At 37.9% G+C, this 25312-nt stretch overlaps 1 protein-coding gene across 1 annotated transcript in view; it reads right to left on the minus strand.

Moving 5' to 3' along the window:
- Positions 1–6628: 6628 nt before the first annotated feature.
- Positions 6629–25312, minus strand: part of SIM1 (SIM bHLH transcription factor 1) — a 65574-nt gene continuing 46890 nt past the window's right edge. The window contains exons 10-11 of the mRNA XM_025860368.2: positions 9649–10051; positions 6629–7579 (exon numbers count right to left, since the gene is read on the minus strand). Coding sequence (XP_025716153.1) covers positions 6849–7579; positions 9649–10051 — 1134 coding nt within the window. The 3' untranslated portion in view covers positions 6629–6848. The remainder of the gene's footprint in view (positions 7580–9648; positions 10052–25312) is intronic.

The following is a 25312-nucleotide window of genomic DNA, read 5'->3' on the forward strand; positions in this document are numbered from 1 at the left end:
TTTGGCGCATATCCTGAAAACGTTGGGTAAAAAAATGTATGGCTTTTTTTTTTAAGTATAGTTTTCAATTACAATTTAAACTACTCATATTTTATTGAGAAGCCTCAAAAATTTTTTTCAAATAATAGGGATCCTGTTAAGATACTCTACCTGTAATTGTGCTGTAGACTTTTCTTGGTATCATGTTCATATAAAAGAAACATCAGGATGTTCATTTGGCAGGAAGCAAAATATCATGTAAGGGGGTAGTGGACGTGGCCTCTGTCTCCCTCGGGCTGGTCATCATGTGTCAGTGTAATAAGGGAGAAATAGCATCCTTGTCCCTGAGACATGGGGCTCCTGGAGCTGCCCTTGACTGAATGGAGTGATCCACTTTATGTAACCGCCATGCAGACACTGTTTTATTTATTTATTTTTTTAATTACATAAAAAAAGCAGAATGAAGTAAGGTAAAGTTTTGGAGTAAACCTGCCTGGGTTCAAATTTCATCTCCACCATGGTTGGCTGTGTCACTAAGTTACTTAATGACTCTGAGTCTCACTTTCTTCATTAGTGAAATGGAGCATATTGGTATTTCCTTCAGGGACAGTGCCTGGTTCAGTGCCTGTTACATGGCAACTCAATAAATGCTTGTCATTTTTACGATTATCTAAAGAATTTACACTTTCAAAGTACAGAGGGAAAATCAAGAACCCTCCCTATGTGCTTTCTTACAATGTCCTACAATGAGGAAGATTCTTGGTGTCTATCCCATGTGAGGCATATATAGGTATTCCATAAATATTGTAGATTAAATTGAAAGGGCAGTTATTTTGAAGTATGACGTGGTGAAAACAATTTTACTTTCAGAAACTAAAGCACTAAAACTATTATTTACAAAATCATGTGAAAAAATATCTGATAAATGCTATAATATTAATGGTAATGATATTTGGGGCAGCTTTATCAAAAAAGCTTTATGAAATACAAACATTTCCATTGAATTAAAAATATATTGTGTAAGTTTGTCAAATTGGCTAATGGTTGACAATTTCTAGAATACATGAAGGTATATCAAAAAACCCTGAAGGAAGGAAAAAAAACATGTTTGGTGCTACGAACTACCTGGAAATCTATTTCTGTTTGACCTAAATTACTAATTCTAGATGTAAAAACTACTTTGGATTCCAAAATCTAAATTATTCAAGATGTGGGGCACCTGGGTAGCTCAGTGGGTTGAGTGTCTGCCTTCGGCCATGATCCTGGGGTCCTGGGATCAAGCCTTGAGTCCTGGCTCTCTGCTCAGCAGGGAGTCTGCTTCTCCCTTTCCCTCTGCTCCTCCCGTCTGCTCCTGCTTTCTCTCTTGCCCTCTCAAATAAATTAAAAAAAAAAAAAAATCTTAAAAATAAATAAATAAATAATTCAAGATGTGTTTTTTAACGTGTTTTTGAATGACAGCAAATTTAAAAATCTCGTATTATAGGTTTTCTTTTCCCTTGGGCATTAAAAATATAATCTGTACTTTTACATTTCTTGCTTTAGTTTAGCAAAGAGATATGAGATCAAAGGATTCCTCCCTCAGATGTTCTAAATGGAGAAACCATTTTCTAGTATCTAATGAAAATCAGACCGATTACTTAATATTAACTGTGTATATGCGTAAGCTTCTATTGCTAGGTCCCTCAAAGTGTGTGTGTATGTGTGTGTGATACCTATTCCAACACAATCTAGAGTTAAAATGGTTCTTATTTCTTTACAGTTCTAGTCTTCTAGTGGACAGTCTGTTTTGTCCTATAGAAAGTTTTCATTCAATGAATAATTCAGACTCAAACTGCATATTGGTAACTATATTTTAAACCAAAAAATTCCTCACATAATAAATACATTTTATGCACATTAACTTCAAATTTACTTCAGAAAGCTATTTACAATATAAATAATTATAAATGGGAACACTTTGCAAGATATCATTGACATAGCTAATATCTTCTACTTTACATTCCAAAGTAAAAGTTCAAATTACAGATTTATACTACGATGTCACTAAAAACTATACATTGCAAGATGGTATTTGAAATATTGGCAATCAGTATCTTCTTTCACAAATATAATCCTTTTTATAGCATGTCAGTCAAAAAACAAACATAAAATATTTTTATCTTTTTTGAAATGCCTACTTATGTTTCACTTTTCGAAATATTTCCCTTTGGAAAAAAACAGAAAAAAGTTACAGTACTTCTAAAAATTTTTCCACGCCAATTTCATTTCTTTTGAAATGTAAACACACCAGGGTTGTTGGTGTAAATTCAACTGTGATTAAATGTGTTCCAGATCAGCAAATTAGGACAAACTCTCCACTGTATAGGTATATGAAAGCAAAATCCCATGCAGCAAAATTGTAATAAATAAAATTAAAAGTGTTTGGTTCAAAAGTATTAGGATTTCTTGTGTGAACCATCAGTTTTTAAGGAGCACAGCGGAACAGAATCTTGTTACTTGCTTTACAACTCTGTGTGTGTGTGTGTGTGTGTGTGTGCGCGTGCGCGCACACACACACACACATATAGCCTTTCTGCATACAGTCCTAGCGAAGGAATTCTGAACAAACCCCTATTTGAATATGAGCACAATATCACTTTTTGAGTTAAGCACTACCCGTACAACTCTTGTGCACAAGAAATGAGCACCACATGGTAATTTCCCCCAAGAACATTTTCTATGTAAGATACCCTTTGCATGTGTCCATAGTTGTTCTGTAATTCATTTAAAGTTTAAAATGATCTTTTATCCACAATGCATGTCCCAGTAAGAACTAACCAGTAGATTCTGCTGTCTTAGAGTCAAATCCCTATTCACAAAAACTGACATTTACGTGAAAGTTGAATCACTTATTTGGAGAGCCATAGAATTTACATTCTTTAAATCATTCAGAAAATAGAATGTGTATCTATGTTGCATGGTTTGAATGAACTGAAGAACAAAATCTGGGCATTCAAACTTGTTTAAATCAAAGAAAGTATATTAAAGTGGAAGCTATTCCACTGGGCAAGGTAAGTAACCCCCAGATAACCAAACCCTCCATTTTCCAAATATCAGCATTCACTCTGTCACTTCCAAATACTACTAGTACTAATAGAATTGTACTGAATATCTTAGTAACATCCTGCTCTTGAAAGACAGAGAGAGCTATAAAATAACATACCTGTCTTCAGAATGTCTCTTTAGCTGTAGTGTCTTCTATCAAACTTATTTGGTCTAGGTCTTGTGGGGTAAAAAGCCTTTCATTTTATTTTAAGATAACTATGCATATTTTCCAAATGACCTTTTATTGGATAGATCCTTATCCCCCATTTAAAAAAGAAAAGAAAATGGAGCATATTATCCTTTTCTGGAAGATCCCATTAAAGCTTATTTTAAGTGGGATTCTCTGCCCAAAGGCACCATGTGGCAGCAGGGTGTAGAGAGAATTAAGGATAGTGCCTAATGGAAATATTCTAGCCCTATAAAATATAATCAAGAGAGAATGAGTGGGTTTTCTGTATAAACGCTGAAAACTAATTATTGCATCCTGTCTCATTTTGAATGTCACATCAGCACTGTATCATATTATCCTAGATCAGGCAATTACAGTTTAGAAAAGCTAGCCCATTATATTCAGCATAGTATGTCAAAAGACTTGTGAAACTGAAGGACACCTAAATGTCCGACCTGTAGTGATTATGACATTAATAGTATGCATCCAAAAATAATACATCAAATCTGTATATTCTCAATAGTTTTAACAGAATTTTCTCAAGGAACATTGGGGAAATATTTATTTATTTATTTGGTCATCCAAATTGTTAAATTAGGTATGACAGGTAGGTAAATGAGCAATAAAGATATTCTTACTATTACTAGAAAGCATGAACTTTGTATCATCTAATGAATTGCTACATATTATACTAGCAACTGGATATAGCACATTTTTATGAATCCCCAATGTGATATAAAAATCATACTTCTCTATTTCAATCTAGTATCATGATTCTCAACATTTAGCAAAGTTATGGAAATCAAGGATTAAAACTAAAGCCAATTTAAGTTATTGGTAACATGCGCATTTTACATCCCATATTTTAAAAGGACACAGATGACATCTTTGTTATGAGGAAATATGCTTCTGGACAGAACAAGATAATGTAGATTATAAATACATTTTAATACATTTTTGTGTATATTAAAAAGATACTTTGTCATAAACTGTCTCATCTTATTTTGGGTGCGTTTTGTAATAATCATGCCACATTGCCAAAAATGTAAGCTTATAATACTTGGGCCTGTAAGGCATTATATGTAATGTAATAAATCTGGCACCATAAAATTATTGACATGTAAATTAAATAAATGGTTTGTATTTAAAACTGGGTCAGCCTACCAAAATTTTTAATTAGGATGTAATGTCATTACTTCTGTCTTCACTTAAAAATATCAGTCATACCATTTTACAGGGCATTATTTCTTCTGATTACCCCTTATTTGTAGAGTTCATAATTTATTTTTTGCCAATTAACTATCTGCCATTTTAAGATTTCACTGAAGTCTCTTCAATGACATTCTTTTCTTTCATATCAGTTCCTTTTCCTTGATTCTGAAGATCCTATTTATTTTATAGCATCTATCCCTGACATTTTTGGTAGAATGTATATCCATCAGTAAAACCCATCTGTGTAGATTTCCTTTCCAAAATACACCCTATTCTTCAGATGTTTGTGTCTTTGAACCATTAACCCACCTACAGAATTCCCCAAAAACTTTAGCATTCCTAAAACCTGACTTCGTGTTTCAAATTGATCGAAAATCTATTTTAAGTATTCCAGGGGTTTTTCAAGAATATTTTTCTCAAAATCACTGAACACTTCTGCTTGTGTGGTTTAATATGTAGTTCTTCTTGTTCTTTGAACTTTTTTGAAAGTATATATGATAACTACTAACTTTCTCACTTGCGCTTTTTCCATTTATGACACAAATGTCGCTATGTCATACCCAAGAAATACTTATTTAATTTCATGTCACCTCTTTTGTCATATACAAATGACCCCCCTATTCATCTCTCAGACTATCATCAGATTGTCACCTGCCTATAAACTGCCAAATAACTGTGTTAAGTGACGAAACTAGAGTTCTAATCCCTGAGTGGTCAGTGTCATGTTCTGTCTTCAACAATCATGAGTCCGTTTCTTCCAATACATTCCCCTCCTTGCAGATGGCAAGAGTTGCAGGCATGGCGCTCCTAGAAAAGACTGCCTAAGAAACTTCTCTAATCATTTGTGTCACTTTGTTTTGATTACTAGAGACTAGTGCATGAAATAAATTGTCTTCATTTTCCTACTCCCTCATCAGTTTCTACCATCTACATTCTGGCTGGACCAGAAAGTTGACTGTAACTACACAAGCCTAAAAGAGCCCACGCACCTGCTGAAGTTACAAAGGACCTGGACCTCTGTAGGAGTGCAGACAAGCCAGAATGATCTGTCTTGACAACTGACAGCAGAGAGTTAACTGGTTAATAGTGTAGTTCTGTCGCACCGATGATCCACAGAACCATGGCACGTCAGAACGGCCATACAGACAAAGACACTAGGGCCCAGGCACGGTGAGTGATACATCGATATTCCCAAACTAAGTTACAGGCGGGGTCAGGATTGGAACCCAGAGATCTTGCTTTCTAGTCTGCTGGTTTTTCTACTGTTATCACCTGAACTTAAGACCAAGTTTGTTGTTTTTGTCATTCCCAGACAATAAGGAAAACGAGCGCTTTGCGTCTTCCTTCAGTTGAAGTAACTCTGACCCTTTTAATCACTTGCCCATCAGCCTGAGCTTTTATCTTAGGCTCTCTCCTGAGGCTTTCCACATGTTGTTCTCACTTACACTGCTGCCATGTAGCCCTCCATTGGCTTTCCTTAGCTCTTTCTTGCACTTAGCAGCCTTTTTTCTTGGTGAATTGGTTTGAGTTTTTTATTTGGTTGGTTTTATAGCCCCAAATATGTTGGTTACATATTCGGAGGCTTAAATTGTTTGTGTTGAGATATCATTTCATTTCTCTCTGTCTCTGGCCTTTCCATCTTTACTAAACTATTTCCAATTGGGCATGCCAGATTTTTGATGTGTGTCCCAACATCTCAGTGCTTTTACTTAGAAAACACTTACTGCTATGTCAGTGTGATCCTGTTCCTTGTCTAACTCAAAAGTAAGGTGAAAAATCACCACTTCCTGACTGCTTAAAATGGATACCAGGTGGAAACTCATTCTTGTACCATACCCAGAACCATTTCCCTAATTTATGCCTGAACCAAATGAGCTGACTGTTTAGAAGAAACCAGTTTACAAGATGTATCTCTCTCTTTCTTAGTTATTTTAGGAATGGAAATTTCTGTAATAAGCTTAATGTGCTAGGGTTAAGAAAACTTACCCGTTTGTGGGTTGTATTTAAGGTATATAGTCGACATTTCTGCATGTAAAGTGTACATAGCAGTTTGTGGATAGTGGTCTGTGTGTATGAGGTTTACAACACAATGCAATACTCTTCTACCAGTCTTTCATGTGGTATATATGCTCACTTAATCTACAAGAGTACTTTTCAATTCAAAATTTATCTATTCTGGTTCCCATATAATTAGATGGGCAATTTATATATTCACTTTAACTCCATTATCTGTGTGTAACCCTGAATGCTAGTGCTCTTTGATTTTGCAGGAACACATGTCAAATATCCAGTAACTTAAATTATCCTCTCTAACCATCTGTGGCATAGTAAATGCTGGTAATGGGGCATTAAACTATAAATATGTTTCAGAGATCCTTAAAGAACAAAATATTTTAGAAAAACATCAGCTTCCATTGGTTATTATAACAGATGTTCCCTTGTGTCCTTGTGCCGGGTCTGGCTGCATCCTTAGATGGGAAGTTACATCAAAGTGTGAGCCATTACAGCCCAAGGAATAGTTTCTAATGGTTTCACTGTCATATAAGTGCTCCAGGGCATATCCAGTTAATGTGTAAGCATGCTTATCAAAATACTGCCGGTGAGAACCAAAGCAGTTTGGAGAGACGGCAGGATGGTCTCCCGCTGTCTGATGTGGAGACATATCCGAATGTAGATAGTCTTTAGCTAGGATCAAACTGGATTTTGAAATGCGATCCGAATTGGGACTACTTATTCGAGACAGTGCAGTGGGACTGTTGTCATAGTCATTTTCATGGGGGCTCAGCATCTTTCCCTCTCTCTGCTGGATGTGGTCACATGGTGAAGTGTTGGCAAGAGCAGAGCTGTGGCAGACTTCCCCTGTTGGCGGGGGCTGTTGGTAGTTTGCAAAACAGAGGGAGTGTTTTTTCCCAGCTCCATTAATGGAAGCCAGTTGGTCTGGGGGGGCTTTCCTTAGCTGCAATCTGTTCTCTTCTTCTTTAATCATTTGCTGGGTGGCTCTTATCAGAGTTTCAATTTTGCTAGGCTCGTGTGGGCTACTTTGATACTGCTCAGTGCGATATCGGTCACCTGATTCGCTGGCAGACCCAGGGTCTGGAGAACTGACCACACTATCTTCATCCCAATGACCTCGCCCTAGAAATTAAAAAAAATAAAAAGTAAGTGGTCTCAAAATTCATCCCCAAAACTGTGTGTTTCTTTTTCCTATTAAAAGAAACATTTATCTTTCATTTTTGAATGTATGCACCAATATTTGAAACAGACATAGGCTCACATGACAAAGCGTCAATGTATTGTACTGGCATTCCTAGTTTTCAGTGGCTTTTAAGTGTAGATGAAGTTTATCACAAGTATTTTAGAAGGTAAACCTTGCCCGTGGGTCCTGGATGCCAATTAACAAAATGGTAGAGTGTTTTTACTTCTCCATGTACGCATATAGTTGGACCTGTCTGACTGTAAATAATAAAAGAAAAATGCATAGCATTTGGTTTATGATACTTTCTAGAGAAATGTTACATTAAACTGATGCTTTGAAAATGCTTTCCATTGGGTTTGAGGAAGACAATGATAGAGACTGGACTACTTTCCCAGTTCCAAATAAATCATCTAAAATGTTAAAATTATTAAGTGTATCATAAGTAGAATTACAATAAAGCTCTAGTGTTAGTTTTAAAACTATTTGAGGGTTAAATATATATATATTCATAAATACACATATATGTATATGTATGCATGGATATATATATCTTGTCCCAATCAAAAATATAAATACTGTCTCCTCAAATCTAGAGATATAAATCTCAGTTTTACATATACTCATATGGTAACTCTGGTATCTTAGTTTCTGAAGTAAGGTAAAGAATAAATAAATATTTAAAATGTTAATAACAACCTGTTCTGAACCAAGGAGAGAGATGAATACAGAGGAACAATGCATCCAAAATATATTCCATAAGCTACATTATTCTTAAAACAGTGTGAAGTCAATATAAAAAGGGAAAGGAAAAGCAGGAAGGGACATATGAAAGCTGTAAACTGCTTAATGCAGAAGGGAAGCCCCTGGATCACACTATTCATTGCTTTCCTTTTCCTCTTTCTTCTTATTTTATTTCTAATATTTTCCTCCAGACCGTGTAGGTTAAGCCAGGATTTTCGCTTCACTCCATTCTTTGGCAAGCAATTGCCCTTTGTCCCGGGTTTCCATTACCAGTCTACCATACTAAAGAAACTCAAAGCAAAAGCAGAAAAATAAAAAGCAAAAACAGAAACAAATTAAAATCCTTCATGGAAGGCTGTCAGTGCCTGGGTGGTGTCTGACAGAGACCATGGGTGAGTATAACATTGTCTAGCACATTTCCCACCCTAAAGACCCAGCAAGAAGAGTAGTATCACCCTGTTCGATCAATCTTAATGTCACTGACTTTTAATGAAACAGGGAGGGTGTCAGAGACGTGCCCGGACCCAAGCCTGGAATGGATAGAACGGGCTCTCCTTTACCAGTTTACTTTGAAATGAACAAATAAGAGCATTACTGGCACTAAAGGCTTCAACCACAGTGCCCATTTCTATGTAGTCATAAAACTGTATAATAATCCCAAGGTGAAAATTTCCATGGGTTCTATATATCACTCCATCTTTCACCCACAGAAGACATTGTAGGTTGTCATAATAATGGGGGAAGGGGGTGGTTACCAGTATTTAATGCCCAGAGGACCAGGAGGGTTAAACCATCTATGAAGTGAGTGATAGACCATAAAGCAAAGCCTGGACTCCCCAATGGGTCAGTGGGGCCCTCATTGAGAAGCATTGCTAAATGAGCCCCAAAACTACAGAGGTCCACTTTTGAACCATCAGAATACAGAAGAAAATCACACACAAGAAATTTAAATGCATACATATTACAAGTTCAATAGGCTTACTCAACAATTGACTTTGACTTAATTTCTATACTTTTTATGATGTTTACAATGGAAATCATTTTTACTCACATGTCAAAAATAAATGCATGTGGCAAGCATGAGCAAAATTAATACACGTAAAAAGAGTGGATGTGGTTTGTAAAATCCCACTGGTGTGAGTTCCTGATTTGTCAGTTCAAAGGAGAAAACCACTGGCTCAGTCCCTCCAGTGTCAAACCTAGAATCTTAGAGACCTGCCCAGGGGCCCAATGCTGCCAGCTCAGGACTCATTTCAACCGCCCTTACCGTGGATCCTGTGGACGGAAGCGATGTGAGGCATGCTGTTTTCATAGGCTTCTCTGCTTTCTGGGGAAGACTTGGTCAGGGGCAAGGCTGCACGAGAGCCCCACCAGGGCTCCCTCCCGGCCTGCGGCGTTCCCAGGAAGTACCTGCCTGCCTCACACCGGCCTCCCTCGCAGGCCTGGGTGTGGAAGTGCCTCTCCTCCACCAGCCTGGAATGGTCCAGCGCAAAGCCATAGCACAGGGAGCTGCGGTCAGAGAACTGTCTATAGGCGCACGAGGCATCATGCTGAGAGCCGGGTCTCTCTGCGGGGTCCAGGAGCTGCGGAGAGGCTGTGTCGGTCAGGGGACTTCCACCCCACTGGCTGTCGTGATCAGATTCAGATCTTTCCGTGTGAAATCCCGAATACTGAAACCAAGAGAGTGAGAAAAGTACATTTCAAAAAAAAAAAAAAAATGCACCACGACGGTCACGTGAGCCTTAAGGCACCAAAATAAGCCCTATAAATTCTAGCACCACGCTGGGCACCCCTGACTTGGAACCACTTAATCAGTCATGGTGCCTCAAAAGAAAATCCTTTTGGCTGCTGAAAGGAGGTAAACATAATAATAACAGAAATGGAGGAACTAAATAGCAGGCTGCAGAAGCACTTCACGTGAGTGACCTCACGTAGTTCCTCTATCAACCCTTTAATGAAAAGATTAGTAACCCATTGCATGAAGAGAGAAACTAAGGCCCAAGAGAGACAATGATCTGCTCAAGGCCACAGGTGAGCAGGCGACAGAGTCAAGATTCAAACCCAAGTCCTCCATCACTACCCACAGGGCATTGCCAAAGGGGAGAGTCCGAGAAAGCTCTAAATTTTATTCCAATTTGCTGTTCAGATTTCTTTTTCTTAATTTAAAAACAAGACAAAAATAAGGTTTAAGGCCCAAAGTGCTACATCTTCACTCTTTGTACTAGACTGTTAACTCTCTGAGGGCCATGCTAATAAAGGCTTAACTAATTCAATGGCAATACAATGTTTAAAAAGACTTGCCCATATAGGCTGAACCTATTCACTAGGAGGCATTTCTTGCTTCCCAAAGTAAGCTCACAGGACAAAACAGCTTCAGGCAACAGTGTGCCTTGCTGGAATCATGCTGCTCACCTGTTGCCAGAGTTATTTGATCTGGTGTTGAAAGAAAACGCAAAAGATTTGGCAGAACTCCCTAGGAGGTATGCTCAGTTTGAAGTTCCTCACAAGTCACTCAAATTAGTAATATAATTTCTACCAGTTTTTGGTTACCTAACTAAGGCTAAACACAAGTCTAGGTACCATACAGAGACTACCTGCTATGATAATCACAGATGCCATTTATTGAGAACTTACAGTGTGTCTGGCAGTTGCTAACCATGGAACATATATTATATCACTGAATCCTCACAATCCCCTGTACAGTAACATATCTCCATTTTACAGATGGGGAAACTGCATCACTGAGAGTTTTAATAAGATGGTATGGCCACCCTGCAGTCTATCCGGCTCAAAGCCTGCACTGCAACCTTGATTTTACACTCGAGAGAAAACACTGTGAAGGAAGAGCAGAGAGAGAAAAAAGGGATCCAGTGTTAGAGACATTTCCAGAAAAGCGGCAGGGACCAAAATACAGTCTCTGGAACCAAAATATGAGTCCATTACATTTTCTTTCTTATCCCAGAAGAAAGAGGGATGGTGCTGGTGGTGTTGTGGGGGGCCCAGGAGAAATTCAGGCAGCTCTGCCTAGGGGCTCTTAGAGCCAGAGACATGAGGTGCAGAGGTTCCTCTGGGGGAACTCCAAAGTATGCCAATAACAGAGCATGTTCAGGAAGGAGTTCTACACAAATTCCAAGTTCGAGATCTTTCTGTTACCATATCTCATTATTACTTTAATTATTTTCCAAATGTACATATGGACTATCAGTATATTCCATCAAGAAAAAAAATAGTAAATGCAAATTCTCTCCCTGCAGAACTGTAAGATGAGCACCATAAGGTATCCTTAGTGCCATTTCCCTACATCACACCTCCACATGCCATCGGCCTTTTCTCCCTGTGAACACCAGCCTCTCATTTTTTCAGATGCCACCTTCACTTTCACCAAGTGAACGTTGGCACCCCCTTCCTTATTGAGGGGGGATCAGAGTGCTATACACTTGCCCGTTGGTAACACCATTTGTGCACCTGCCTAGGAGAATTTCAGATCGTCAGTGCTCTTCCAAGCCAGGAATTGCCCAGACTTTGCTTGTTTTGATAAAAGTATAAACCAGGCCTATTTCTGAAGTACTCCAGTCAAGACTTTTGAGCCTGTTGAGAGTGAAAAAGCTTTCCCCGAGTGTGTATGGGAAAGTGCTATTGGCGCAGCAGAGAAGAACATTCTGTCCTTGGCTCACAAAGAAAATTCAACACAAGGCAACCCCGGCATACATGAGGTACACGTTTCAAGAGCACCCAAAGAAGAATTTGATGGATAAGCCTCTTGTCAATAGTCAGGAAACTATAACAGCAAGCACACTGCCCTTGAAGCAGGCGGAAGTTGGGTGGTTGAGTTAGACCAAGAAGATTGGTACAGAGGAAAAGCCTAGATGCAAACCTTTGTTTTTCAAGACCTGTAAACTTGCACCTGTGTGTACCATCAATCCTCTGAGCCACATTCACCTCTTTAAAATGAATTGCACTGGATGTAAACTCTGTTGAGAACCCTATAGATCCATACATTGATCTGAAAAATTTCAGGTGTTCATCAAGTCTTAGAGGCAAGAGAGAGAGCAGAAGGGAAGGCAGGCAGATGATACATGCAGACCGTGCCATGCAATCAGTGAGTGCTGCATAAGAAGGCTCCCGGTCTTCCTCACACCTACCTTTGCTGCTTACTACATAAACAATCTTGGGCAAGTGATTTAATTTCTTTTGTACCAACAGGAAAAGGGTCGTGATGATACTTAACCTACCAAAGGCCAAACCAGAATGGGGGCCATTTAACAGAAGAGGAAATAGGGACAGGAAGCCAAGAGAACCCGGTTCCAGGTCCACCCATTCTAGTAACTCTCAGGGTAACCTTGGGCAAATTACTTTACCTTTCTTAGCCTCACCTATAGAATGATATGTTGGATTAGATTAGATGCTCTCTAACTTTTCTTTCAGCTTTAAAATTCTATACGATAGAATTATTATTTGGTATCATTTCTAGTGTTAAAACATAGGATTTCTATGCCTGCCTTTACATTTCACTGATTCAAAGGAGATAAATTATTTAGAACTATAATCCAAGTCCAAGAATGTTTATTGTCATGGTTATAAAACGAAAGTTGTTATGTAAGTTTTATTTTACTATTATGTAAATTTTTCCCCAAGTGTCCCCTTATGGCACAAGTTTTATAGGGACTACATGATCCTTTTGGTCAATAAATTATTATATTCTAGAGGCTTCTGGCAGGATAATGGCAGCCATTTGAATCTGTACCTCTTCACAAATCCTACCCCTAGAACAAAGAGCACAAATGGAATCACCCATGACTCATGCTATCGGCATTACTGGGAGGTAGAAAGTATGCTAAATTTCAATTTATGAAAAATAAAAATAAAAAGTCAAACAGCAAACACTATGAACCTGTGGGTCCAGAGAGTAGGGTAAGGGCAGGTATAAGAGACTCCAAGAGAAAGAAAGAGACAGAGAGGAGAGAGAGAAAAGTTTAGGACAAAGGCAAAACAGACAAAATTGTCCACAGAAAGAAAAAATACACCACAAGTAAGTGCCAAAATAAGAACAGAAGTCAGTGTCTGGTAGTTCACGACACTGGCCACAGGGAAAAGCCTTAAAATCAAGCAAAATCTAAGGTAGCAGCCTGGGACAAGAGTCATTTTCATAAGAGAAAAATGTAAATTGAGAATGGATTGTGTCCATAAAAGAGAGAGCATGAAAGGAAAGAAGGAAAAGGGGGAAATTAAGGACCCAGAAGACAGGAAAGAAAAACAAAAGACAGGTGAACCCCTTCTTTCCTCTCTACCCCCTCTCTACCACCATTGTCATCCATTTACACAACCGTATTTCACAAAATTGACAAGATAGGGTGCTCTTTAAATAGTAACCCAACCCATGAAATGCTAAGAAGTAGGGGAAAAAATTAAACTCGCTATAAAACTCCTGTAGGAAAAAAAAATGAAATGGAAATACGATCATCTCAGCTGATAAAAATTCTCATCAAATAACCAACTACGTCACAAAGGAAGTTGTAAGACAACACACCAACCTAAAATAAGTACCTTCAACAAGCACACAAACATACTTGGGTGCACACACTCAGAACCAGAAATTTTAAAACTAAGAAATGCACCCAAAAACCCCACCCAACAACAACAAAATAGGAAAAAATGCAGTGAAAACTGACTAAACTCACAGAAATTGGATAAGTGAAGAGTAAGTTACAGGTTGTGAAAAGGGTACAGATTTGAATGAACATTTAATGAGGGAAATTGAAGATAAGCTGGAAAAGATGTAAGGATACAAAAATTGGATAAAGAAAATTAAAAGGTCAAAGTGGTTGAAAGAAGATAGAAAAGGTTCAATATATGCATAGTGTTTATGTAGAAGGCAAAGGAACTAGAATTTTTAGAACAATTTGAAAAAGAAGAATATAATGAGAGAGAGAATCTGTCTACCCAACTTCAAGAATTACCATCATAACTGTGTGGTATTGATGGAGAAATACACGTATAGATAAACAAAACAGAATACAGAACCCATAAAGGAACCCATACAAATATGCCCAACTGATTTTTTACAAAGGTGCAGAAACGATTCAAGAAAGGAAAGACAGACTTCTCAATAAATGGTTGCTGAAATAATTGGACATCTACAGGCAAAAATAAAATGAACCTCAACGCAGGTCTCATAACTTATATAAAAATTAACTCAAATGGATCATAGACTTAAATATAAAATATAAATATATAAAAGACAAATTAAAGATATAAATATAAAATTGTAAAACTTTTAGAAAAGAAAAAAAGAAAATCTTTAAAATCTGGGACTAGGTAAAGATATTTTAGATGATACCAAAACACAATGTATTAAACATTTTTTGATAAATTGGACTTGATCAAAATTGAAAACTTTTGCTTTGTTAAAGATTCTGTTAAGAGGATGAAAAGACAAGCTATAGACCAGGAGAAAACATTTCAAAACCGCATATCCAACAAAAGAACTAGAATCTAGAATATATAAAGAACTCTCAAAACTCAATAAAAAAAAAGGGCAAAAGACATGAAGAGACATTTCACCAAATAGATATACAGATGACAATCACATGAAAAGATGTTCAACATCATTAGCAATTAGGGAGATGCAAATTAAAACTGCAATGAAATATCACTATATACCTATTACACTGGTTAAAATTAAAAATAGTGACAACAACAAGTGCTGATAAAGATGCAGGAAAACTGGATCATCCATACATTGCTGGTGGGAATGGTAAATGGTATAGCTGCCTTGGAAAACAGTCTGACAGTTTCTAAAAAAAAAAACAAAAAACTAAACATACAACTACCATATGCAATCCTGGACATTTTTCCAGATAAAGGAAAATTATATTCATACAAAAACCTACACATGAATGTCTAGAACAGTATCTTTTTTTCTACTTCCTGGTCCTCTTTTTTTCTAAGATTTATTTATTTATTTGAGAGAGAGAAAGCATGAGCAGGAAAGGCAGAGGGAGAGGGAGAGAGAGAATCTCAGGCAGACTCAGGGCTCGATCCCACGACCCTGAAATCGTGACCTGTGCCAAAACCAAGAGTTGGATGCTTAACAGACTGAGCCACCCAGGCGCCCATCTGGTCCTCTTTGTTATTGTGCTCTTTTTTTTTTTTTAAGTTATTTTTAACTGTGGTAAAATGCACATAAAATTTTCAGTCTTACCCATTTTTAAGTGTACATTTCAGTGACAGCACATTCACATTCCTGTGCAACCATCAGCACCATCCACCTCCAGAACTCTGTGTCCTGCAAAACTGAAACTCTATACCCATCAAACAATAACTCCCCATTCTCCCCTTCCTCTAGCCCCTGGAAACCACCAATCTACTTTCTGTCAGAGGAAAACCAAATGAATCGGAACCCCCAAACTGCCCTAACACTGGGTATTTCCAGAACCTAGCCACCAAGCAGATCTTTCTGGCACTATTATCTAATCATGCCACTCTCTTGCTTAAAACCATTCTTTCTTTATGTCTTTCTGTCTATGCATCAAATAACACATCAATACCACTTACGTACAAAAAAAAAAAAAAAAACTAGAGAAGATGCAAGGAGACTAAGAAACCACTCTCAGTATAAAATAAGTAAAGTCAATTTAAAAAAAAGGCCACGGGGGCGCCTGGGTGGCTCAGTCCTTAAGCGTCTGCCTTTGGCTCAGGTCATGATCCCAGGGTCCTGGGATTGAGTCCCACATCCGGCTCCCTGCTTGGTGGGAAGCCTGCTTCTCTCTCTCCCACTTACCCTGCTTGTGTTCCCTCTTTGGCTGTCTCTCTCTGTCAAATAAATAAATTAAAGCTTTAAAAAATATAAATAAAAATTAAAAAAGACCACAGAAGACTTTAAAAAAACCAATCAGTTAAATTTTAGAGCTATCAATCAAACTTTACACAACTGATAATAAAGGATAACCTTAGTGTACATGACTAATCATTAAAATTAACCAAATCGTAGGTCACAAAGACAGCCTCAGGTAACTTTACAAAGTATAAATATTATAAATAATACTCTGACAACAATGAATAAAAATAGAAATGAAAAACAATTTTTTATAAAGCTCTTTCACCAAAAATAAATCCCACAAACCATTATACAACTCTTGGGGGAAATAGGCAAATATAAACATAAACTATAAATTTTGGGGGAAAGAGATAATGAAGATATTACATGTCTGGATTTCTAGAATACATAGCGTTAGACACCTAAATTAATGAAAATGAAAGAATAAAAATAAGTTCAATTCTCAGTTCAAAAGCTAGAAAGAGAAAAAAAAAGAAAGCACAATGAAAAATGATCAAAAGATATAAACTATTCACAAAAAATGTAAAAATAATTCCTAAACATATGAAAAGATAGTTAACTTCTTAATAAAATAAATGCAAATTAAAACAGCACTGAGATACTATTTCTCAGGCATCAGATTAGCAAAGCTTCAGAAGCTTGGACATACACTGACAGAGTGTGGGGAAGCAGGCACTTCCACGTTTTGCTGGCAGGAATGCAAATGGATACAACCTCTACATAGGAGAATTTGGCAATTCTTAGCAAAAACTCAATTTCCAGGGTGCCTGGGTGGCTCAGTCAGTTGAGCGACCGACTCTTGATTTTGGCTCAGGTGATGATCTCAGGGTCCTGGTATTGAGCCCCATTTGGGGCTCCTCTCTCAGTGGGGAATCTGCTTGACAGTTCTCTCTCTCCCTCTCCCCCTGCCCCTCCACCCCCACTCCTTCTCTCTCTGAAATAAATAAATCTTAAAAAAATATTTTTTTAAACCCTGCAATTTCCCAATTCTAAAGAATCATTAGACCAAGAAATACACATTGAAGTATTAAGGCTTAGGTAAAGAGGCATCATATATGGAACCTACTATGAAATGATTTAGAAAAAAATAAATAAGGAAGATGGAGAGGAAAGAGAAAATGAAAATAATAGAGCAAATATAGAAAAATGTTAAGTGCTGGTGAACCTAGGTTTAGTATACAGGGATAATTTCCTATTCTAGCAACATTTCTTTATGTATGAAATCATTTCAAAATATTTTAAAATCAAAAAAGCCCATATAGTACACTGATACCTTATTTATAGATTAGAGACAAAGCCATTAAATGAAAATATTTTTCTGAAGAAATGGAAACTTGCCCCCCAAAGCTGTAACTTAATTATATAAATAGCTTTGTTTTTATTACTGATTATTAATATTTTGTACTTAAAAATGTAATTTTAAGTTATCCACTAGGGATTCCAGTAGAAACAACATTGGACTCAAATATAGGAGGACAGTGGTCTACTCTCATGTGACTATGCAGTAGTAAACCTGTGCACTACTGTGTGACTTGTACAAGAGACCACTTTCTTTGGATCTTGGTTTTCCCATCTGCAGAATAGGAACAGACTACTGACATTGTGGGATTGCAATGAGGATCAAATAAATAATATATAGCAAAGCACTCTTAAAAATGCAAACATGTTACAGATACATATGTATGATGTAAATGTCCTTAACTAATAACTTTCACTTGGGTAAACAGGAATGGTTATCATATCACCATCTTGTAAAACTATTTTTTCCCCAGATTGTATTATCTAGGGGTCATGTTTTTCAGTCCCACCCTACAGGTATGTAAGAGATAAAACATATATGCTAAAGGATAAAGAAATCAGCCTTCCAATTGCAAAAAGAAATAAGGCCACTGGCCAATCACCTAAACACTAGGGCCTTTTCTTCCAAATACTCTGATTTTCAAAGCTGAAATGCACTTTGGTACCACTGGTTCTTATTGCTTAAGCTTTGATTGATGAGCACTGGGTGTTATATGCAACTAATGAATCATTGAACACTACATCAAAAACTAATGATGTACTATATGCTGGTTAACTGAACATAAAAAAAAAAAAAGCTCAAAGGTGTGTTTTAAGGGTGGAGAGAGAATGGGAATCATGATGAGCTGGAATACATGCAAGCCCTGTAGATGATTCTTCCAGCAATTGTTGGCATCAATACTAATTTCAAGGAAAACAAAATAATGTTTTAGGAGCTATAGAATATCTGTTACTTTTTGGGGCACTTTCTCCTGTATTTAATGCTAAGAAACTGAATGATTTAATTCCCTATTTTAATTAGGTTACATAAATCAAAGAAAGTTCACTGAAAATTAATTTTTGGTTAATTTTGCTGAAACCTCTGTTTCTCTTTCTTAGAAAATGTGTTGTCATTCTGAATACTCTGCACCTTAATTTATTCCTATTTCTTATTTAAAATTTAAAAAAAGGGGGGTGGTGCCTGAGTGGCTCAGTCATTAAGTGTCTGCCTTCGGCTAGGGTCATGATCCCAGGGTCCTGGGATCGAGCCCCGCATCGGGCTCCCTGCACGGCAGGGAGTCTGCTTCTCCTTCTCCCTCTGCCTGCTGCTCCCCTGCTTGTGCTCTCTCTCTCTCTCTCTCTCTCTCTCTCTCTGTCAAATAAATAAATAAAATCTTTAAAAAATAAATAAATAAATAAATAAATAAATAAATAAATAAATAATAAAAGTTAATTTTCAAAAAGGCATTCATGTTGGCAAATTAAAAAGTAGGTCAGATGAAAGATGCCCTTGTTCTCACGAAATATGATACCAAATGCCACCCACCAAAGTTGGGCTAAAGCTGGCAGGCAAAGAGCTTTGATGACTGCCAGAAATGGATGTCAATGACATCCACGTACCCCAGCTCCCCTTTGGGATTCAGTTCACGAAAGAATCATCCCTTTCAGAAGAGACAGATATCTCATCTGGCTACAGGTTTAAACCATCAGCTGGGGCTTACTATGCATCCAATGGGAACTTTTTGCAAATATTCATCCTGTGATTCATTCTAATATTTATTGAGTGCCTACTATTTGCAGAGCAGTATGCCTGGTGATATGAGAAATGCAGCTCCACCTTCACACTAGTGAACAGAACATAAACGGTGCACAGAACATAACTTTAATACAAGTAAGAAAATGGCATTGGCCTGAGTAGAGAGAAAAGCAATATAGTTTAGGAGTTCAAAGAAGGGAGCCATTTCTCTCTCTCTCTCTAAACACTGTAGTTGCTTGGGAAGGTAAACAGGAGTTTATGACTGATTAAGAGGCAAATGAATATATGATTGGCATATGCTAACTAATACCCATAACAACAACAATAGCTACCATTACCAAATACTTGCTATGCACTAATCACTATGCTGAGATCCCACAGACATTATCTTATTAAATGCTAACATCTTAAAAGTATTATTAATCCCTTTACAGATGCAGCAAGTGAAGCTCAAAAAACAAACAAAAAATTTGCCCAAGGTCACATGACTGGAGTTTAAGAGGAGGGATTCAATTCTAGAGCCCTTGCTCCTTCCTGTTCCCCAGACTCATCTAGACGTGTGTAGACACAGCAGTGTCCCACTCTCTAAGCAGTAATGGATGCCAGGTCCCCAAGCGTGTTTTCACAAAGGAGGCTTTCTCTAAGCCCTACGCTACAGTAAACTATCTCCACACGACTTTGGGTGGTATTCTCCCATCCCAGGAAAGTTCTTCCACCACAATTACACCCACAGATAGTCTTCCTTCAGTAACAGTTAGGAGGTTCATTCCTGCCTCCACAGTATGTTCCAGACAGGTGCTCTGCATTCATCTGGATGTGGCAGCAACAACCCAACTCAGGAAAAATGCCAGATGTTCTAACAATAGATGTTACAGTTATCTATTTTTATTCTGGCAGCTCATTGAGGTTTTTATCATTTTTAGCTGTAAAATATAGAGAGAGACCCTCTTATGGCAAAGTCTTGTTTTCCATGAAAAACTTTCACTCTATCAGGCATGAGCAGCTTTCCTCTTGATTTGTGTCTGAACCATGAGAAAAAACATCACAGATGTAGACTGCATTGTACTAAGAACATATGCATGCTTTTAAATCACTTTTATCTTACTTTTTACTAATGTAACCCTGAAACATAAAATATGTTCTTTTTTTTTTTCATTCACTGTTCTGGGAAGAACAGATGGTAAAAGGGTTAGATTAAAGTAATACAGCATGTCCATTAAAATAACCCCCACTGCTGGGGCTGCTTCCCTCAGACAGGAGTTGTGTTTACTATACAGAATGACTTTGGCTTACACAAATTGGAGATTGCCAGGGGTTTTCTCAAGGATAAACAGAAGGGTAAGAGAAAAACTAACATCAAAATTGAATGCATTTTTAAAAAACAATTATGCAGGTTATTTTGTGCTAATCTGAGAAGCTGAGTGAAAACACGTGCCTGTGATAATATAAGAGAACAGCCTTGAAATAAGAATCCATTTCTAACTTAAAAAATTGTACTACCTAGAAGTCCTAACTAACTAAAACTGCAAAGAAGGTATCAAGTAGACATTATTTTCTACATTCCTGAATTCCTGCTAGTAGTAGGTAGAGATTTCTTGTACCACTTATTTCTAACTTATTGTCTTATTAACCAACAGCAAGAATAATTTTGTATAGGCTACACATTAAGAGAGGCTAAGTATAATTTATACACGAGTAGCAAAATATTTAGCATCGGAAAAGAATCCTCAAGAGTTTTTTTATGAAATCCAGTTTAATTACATATAGGTCTTAAAGAGTTCAGTTAAAAAAAAAAAAACTTCCTCAAGAAAAATTAGAGAGGGGCACCTGGGTGGCTCAGTTGGTTAAGCGACTGCCTTCGGCTCAGGTCATGATCCTGGAGTCCCGGGATCGAGTCCCGCATCCGGCTCCCTGCTCAGCAGGGAGTAGGCTTCTCCCTCTGACCCTACCCCCTCTCATGCTCTCTCTCTCTCTCATTCTCTCTCTCAAATAAATGAATAAAATCTTTAAAAAAAAAAAAAGAAAAATTAGAGAATGCACTTTAAAAGAAAAAAAAATCAATTGAGTCACATCCCAGAGTCAAGGATGGTTTTACCAAAAGAACTGAGCAATAAATATTTCCATTTATACCATAAACAATTAGAAAGCAAATACAGACTCAAAATTCTACTATTTGCAATTTTAAATATTTTGGCCATTTCTTCTTTCACTTAGAAAATGGTATTAATTGTCAGCTTCTCATAATCACTGTTTAAAAATGTGTTCACAAGATTTTCTCCCATTATTTTTATGATTTGCTCCACTTATAACTATTATTTATTGTGACATTGCTTTTAGCTTTAATCCACATTTTAGTTATTTTTAGCTCAAAGAATATTCTGGTGAGAAATTTTTCATACCTGTAAGTTCCCCCATACAGTTCATGAAGTAGAAACATGGGAAGTTTTTTAATGTGTCTCAAGTATGGTTTGAAACGTCATAGGCCTTCTCTTAATCCACCCCCACAGTTAAAGAAATGCTCCTAGGATCTGGTTCACTCATTTTTTCTCACAGAAAAGTAACCATAGTTGACATCTCATTAGCTGTCAGGGTGATATGCAGCTGGAAGGGAATCTGCACTCCGGACCCGAGGCTAGGTTTCCTCCAGGGTAATTCTGTAAGGAATCTCTTATAGGGTTTCATATGGAGAGAGCTGTTCCCAAACCATGAAATCCACAATTCACATCCTTTTGTAAATCCAAAGGTAAAGTCCTAAAGACTTGCAGGCATTTTCATTGCACCAAAGATTTTAAACAGGTAATGAACGTAGAAGGAGCATTTAATTAAGCCTCTTATGTCATGGCATATGCAGCTGTAAATGATCAAGAATATCCCAACTTGCATAGACAATGCAGAAATAGCTCTAGCCCATGGGGTAAATCCTGGATTTCTAGGACCAGTAACATTAGTTTTAATGGTGATGTTCTTCCATGATGGGCTTCGGGCATGAGCCAGAACCACTTCCATTCTTTCATCAATGCTCTAACTCACCCTCTGACTTTTCACATAGAAGTGGCAGGTTAGATGGGCATGAATTAGATGGGTACAGGTGGTGTCACCTGCTCCAACCCCTTAGTGCAGTGTTGTTGGGTCTTCTACTGGTTTGTTCTGGGTCTGGACAAAGGACTGGCTGCCCATGCTACTCTTGGCAGTGTCCTAGAACTGGGCCAACAGATTGGCAGTTGTATTACCTGCTTTCTGCCTGTTAAAAGAGAAGATCTATCAGATTTGTAATTTTGTGAAAAGAAACTGGAGCTCAAAGGCCCTCTACCAAGTTAATCAGTTTCAAAGTGGTATCTGTAAAAGGAAAAATCGTTCTATCTTTTCTTCTGCTAAGTCAAACACAGTAAAATAATGAGGAAAATTAAAATAGCACAAACTATTAAACAATGTAAATCAGAACCTTGACTTTTCCAGAAAATCATAGCAATTTGATGCAGTATAATATGCCAACAGGAGTTTCCTAAAAATTATGAAAGAAGGAAGAGTTAAATTTAGATTTCTTAAAGATATCCAAATCTAACTTTCTTAACTCTAGAAGGTTCCCATTATGAGTGGGTCAAATCCCACCATGAACTGTCAAATAAGGCACTGCTGTCTTTAATTTCACTATTTAGTTTTAATAAATTTTTATTTAAACAAATTTTTTGTTAAAATAAATTCCTCTGGATACATTTTGATGGTAGATTCAGCCATTCTCCTCTTTCTGTTCAGCTGGGGAGCAGAATTGCTAACTCCAGAATTGCTATCACTTCCACTAAGCCAAAAGCAGAGGCTTTCCACTTGATTTTTGACATTAAGTCTACCCCAGATTCACACCATCCTATGTTTTGGCACAGATGTGTGTAACACGAATTATGCCTTATAACCAGGAATCTATGGGGATGAGAGGCAGTCTGCAGCTGGGCTTTTGTAGGTAGCTGGGATTTGAGAGTCTCCACAGGCAAGGTGTCCATACAGTGGACTCCAACTAGAGTGGAAAGTTGATGTAGGGGAAGCTGGAGCCCATACAGGTAAGGCAGGCAGGGGCGGAGATGTAGCCTGGGCCACATTTAGAGACTGGACCTCATACTATAACAAACAAGGAGCCTCTGTAGGTTTTTCTTCTTTTTAAGATTTTATTTATTTATTTGAGAGAGAGAGAGAGAGAGAGAGAGAGAGCACGAGTGGTGGGGAGGGGAGTGGTAGGAAGGTGCTCCCTGAGCAGGGAGCCCAACGTGGGACTTGATCCCAGGACCCGGGGATCATGACCTGAGCCGAAGGCAGATGCTTAACCGACTGAACCACCAGGCATCCCTTGTAGGTTTTTAAGTAGGGTTGGGGCAGAGGGTAATGAGGTGGGTATATGCCAAAAATGATTTGCTCTGGCAGGAATGATCAGAGACTGAAAGAATAGTAAGGAGGCACAGGAGGTAGTCTAAATGTGATGTCCTGCTCCAGAGAGCCTGGAACCAGACAAAGACAGTAGGAATAACCTAGAAGGGCCAAGGGCCAAGAAACATGAAGCAACATGACCCTCACAAGGCCCTTTGTGTTCAAAAGATCAAAAACCAAACCAAACCAGCAAACAAAAAAAGTGTTTTAAGAGAATTTCCCCTTTCTTATAGAAGAAATCTATCCCACATAGAGCATAATATTACTAAAGGTATAATACAAAAAGTGCATATAGATTATTATAAGAATAAAGGAGTGATCTAGAAAGTATCTACTGATCATAGGAACTGAGCTCTAGAACTAGGGCTGAATCTATAAACAAAGACAGGTCTCTGAGAAGGAAAACATGCCAACAAGGCATTTCATGCACAGACACTCAAATGTCACTGCAATTATTTTGTAATCAAAACACACACATGCACACACACACACGTGCGTGTGTACAAATATCAGCTGTCACATCTCTCCATTGTTGCATTGAAGATGCAGCGGGGACATGGAGAATAGAAAGCCCACTTGAGATGTGGATGGTTCTCTGCCCCTAGAGTAAGAGACAGAGAACACTTATTCAAAGTCTTACTCTTACAACACATCTAATTCACGCTACCACATCTAATTCCTCCTCAGCACCTAGGTGTCTGATTTGTGCTGCAGGATTTTGCACCTGTGAAACCATCCCCAGGCTGTTTTGGGTGTGTACTTTTTGCCTCTTTACATAGGTTATAAATTCCTTAGTAGCAGAGTGTTTTCCCTCCTTGGAGTTTTTATATCTCTAAAGGCAACCAACAAAGTATTCTCACACTTTTAATGTAATCATTCATTCATTCATTCATTCATTCATTCCCTTAACATTTAGTGAGTAAATATGTGGAAGACACCATACTAGATGCTGGGGTGGGGTTGGGGTGGATATGAAATAGACATGGTTACTACTTTCAAAGAGATTATAATCCGAGAGAGGAGACACAACATATCTAGAAGGCAATAGAAGGTAGATTATTCTAAATAGAGAACTGAAGGGGAAATATAATCCAGTTATATTTCATGAAAAATGTAGCATTCAATCTAGGCCTTGGAAGATAGGCAGAATTTTTAAAAATTGAGGCAATGCAGGCAGAAATAAATGCACAAGCACAAGCATGGAGGCAGGGAGGACAAGGGATTCAGCAAATAGTGAGCAGACTGATCAGGCAATTAAGGATCCAATTATAGATGACCTTGAGCAACAGCTAGGGCCATGGCAGTTCTCCATGCACTGACATGATTGGTGGTCTTTTAAGGTCAATCTGGGAAATAGGGCAAACTGTAGAGGAAAATGTCCCAGAGTGGGGGCAAAATTAAGATACCATTGCAATCCCCCAGAGTGAGAGAACTTCTGGGACACAGGCAATGGGAGAAGGGTAAGTGGGTGGGAAGCTAAAAAAGCACAGCTGCTAGAGCAAGCATGGGGTCTGGTCCCTGAGGGAACACCCACAAATTAAAGGGCTTTATTGACTGTCCTTCCATAGTCCCACTGCAAACTTTGCAAACAGGGATAAACTTGCACTTGCTGATAACTCCCCATGACATGTGAGGTCTCTAGGCCTC

The sequence above is a fragment of the Callorhinus ursinus genome, unplaced genomic scaffold (assembly GCF_003265705.2).
Source record: "Callorhinus ursinus isolate GAN/ISIS: 27379988/994484 unplaced genomic scaffold, GSC_fseal_2.0 scaffold6, whole genome shotgun sequence".
NCBI classification, from domain to species: Eukaryota; Metazoa; Chordata; class Mammalia; order Carnivora; family Otariidae; genus Callorhinus; species Callorhinus ursinus.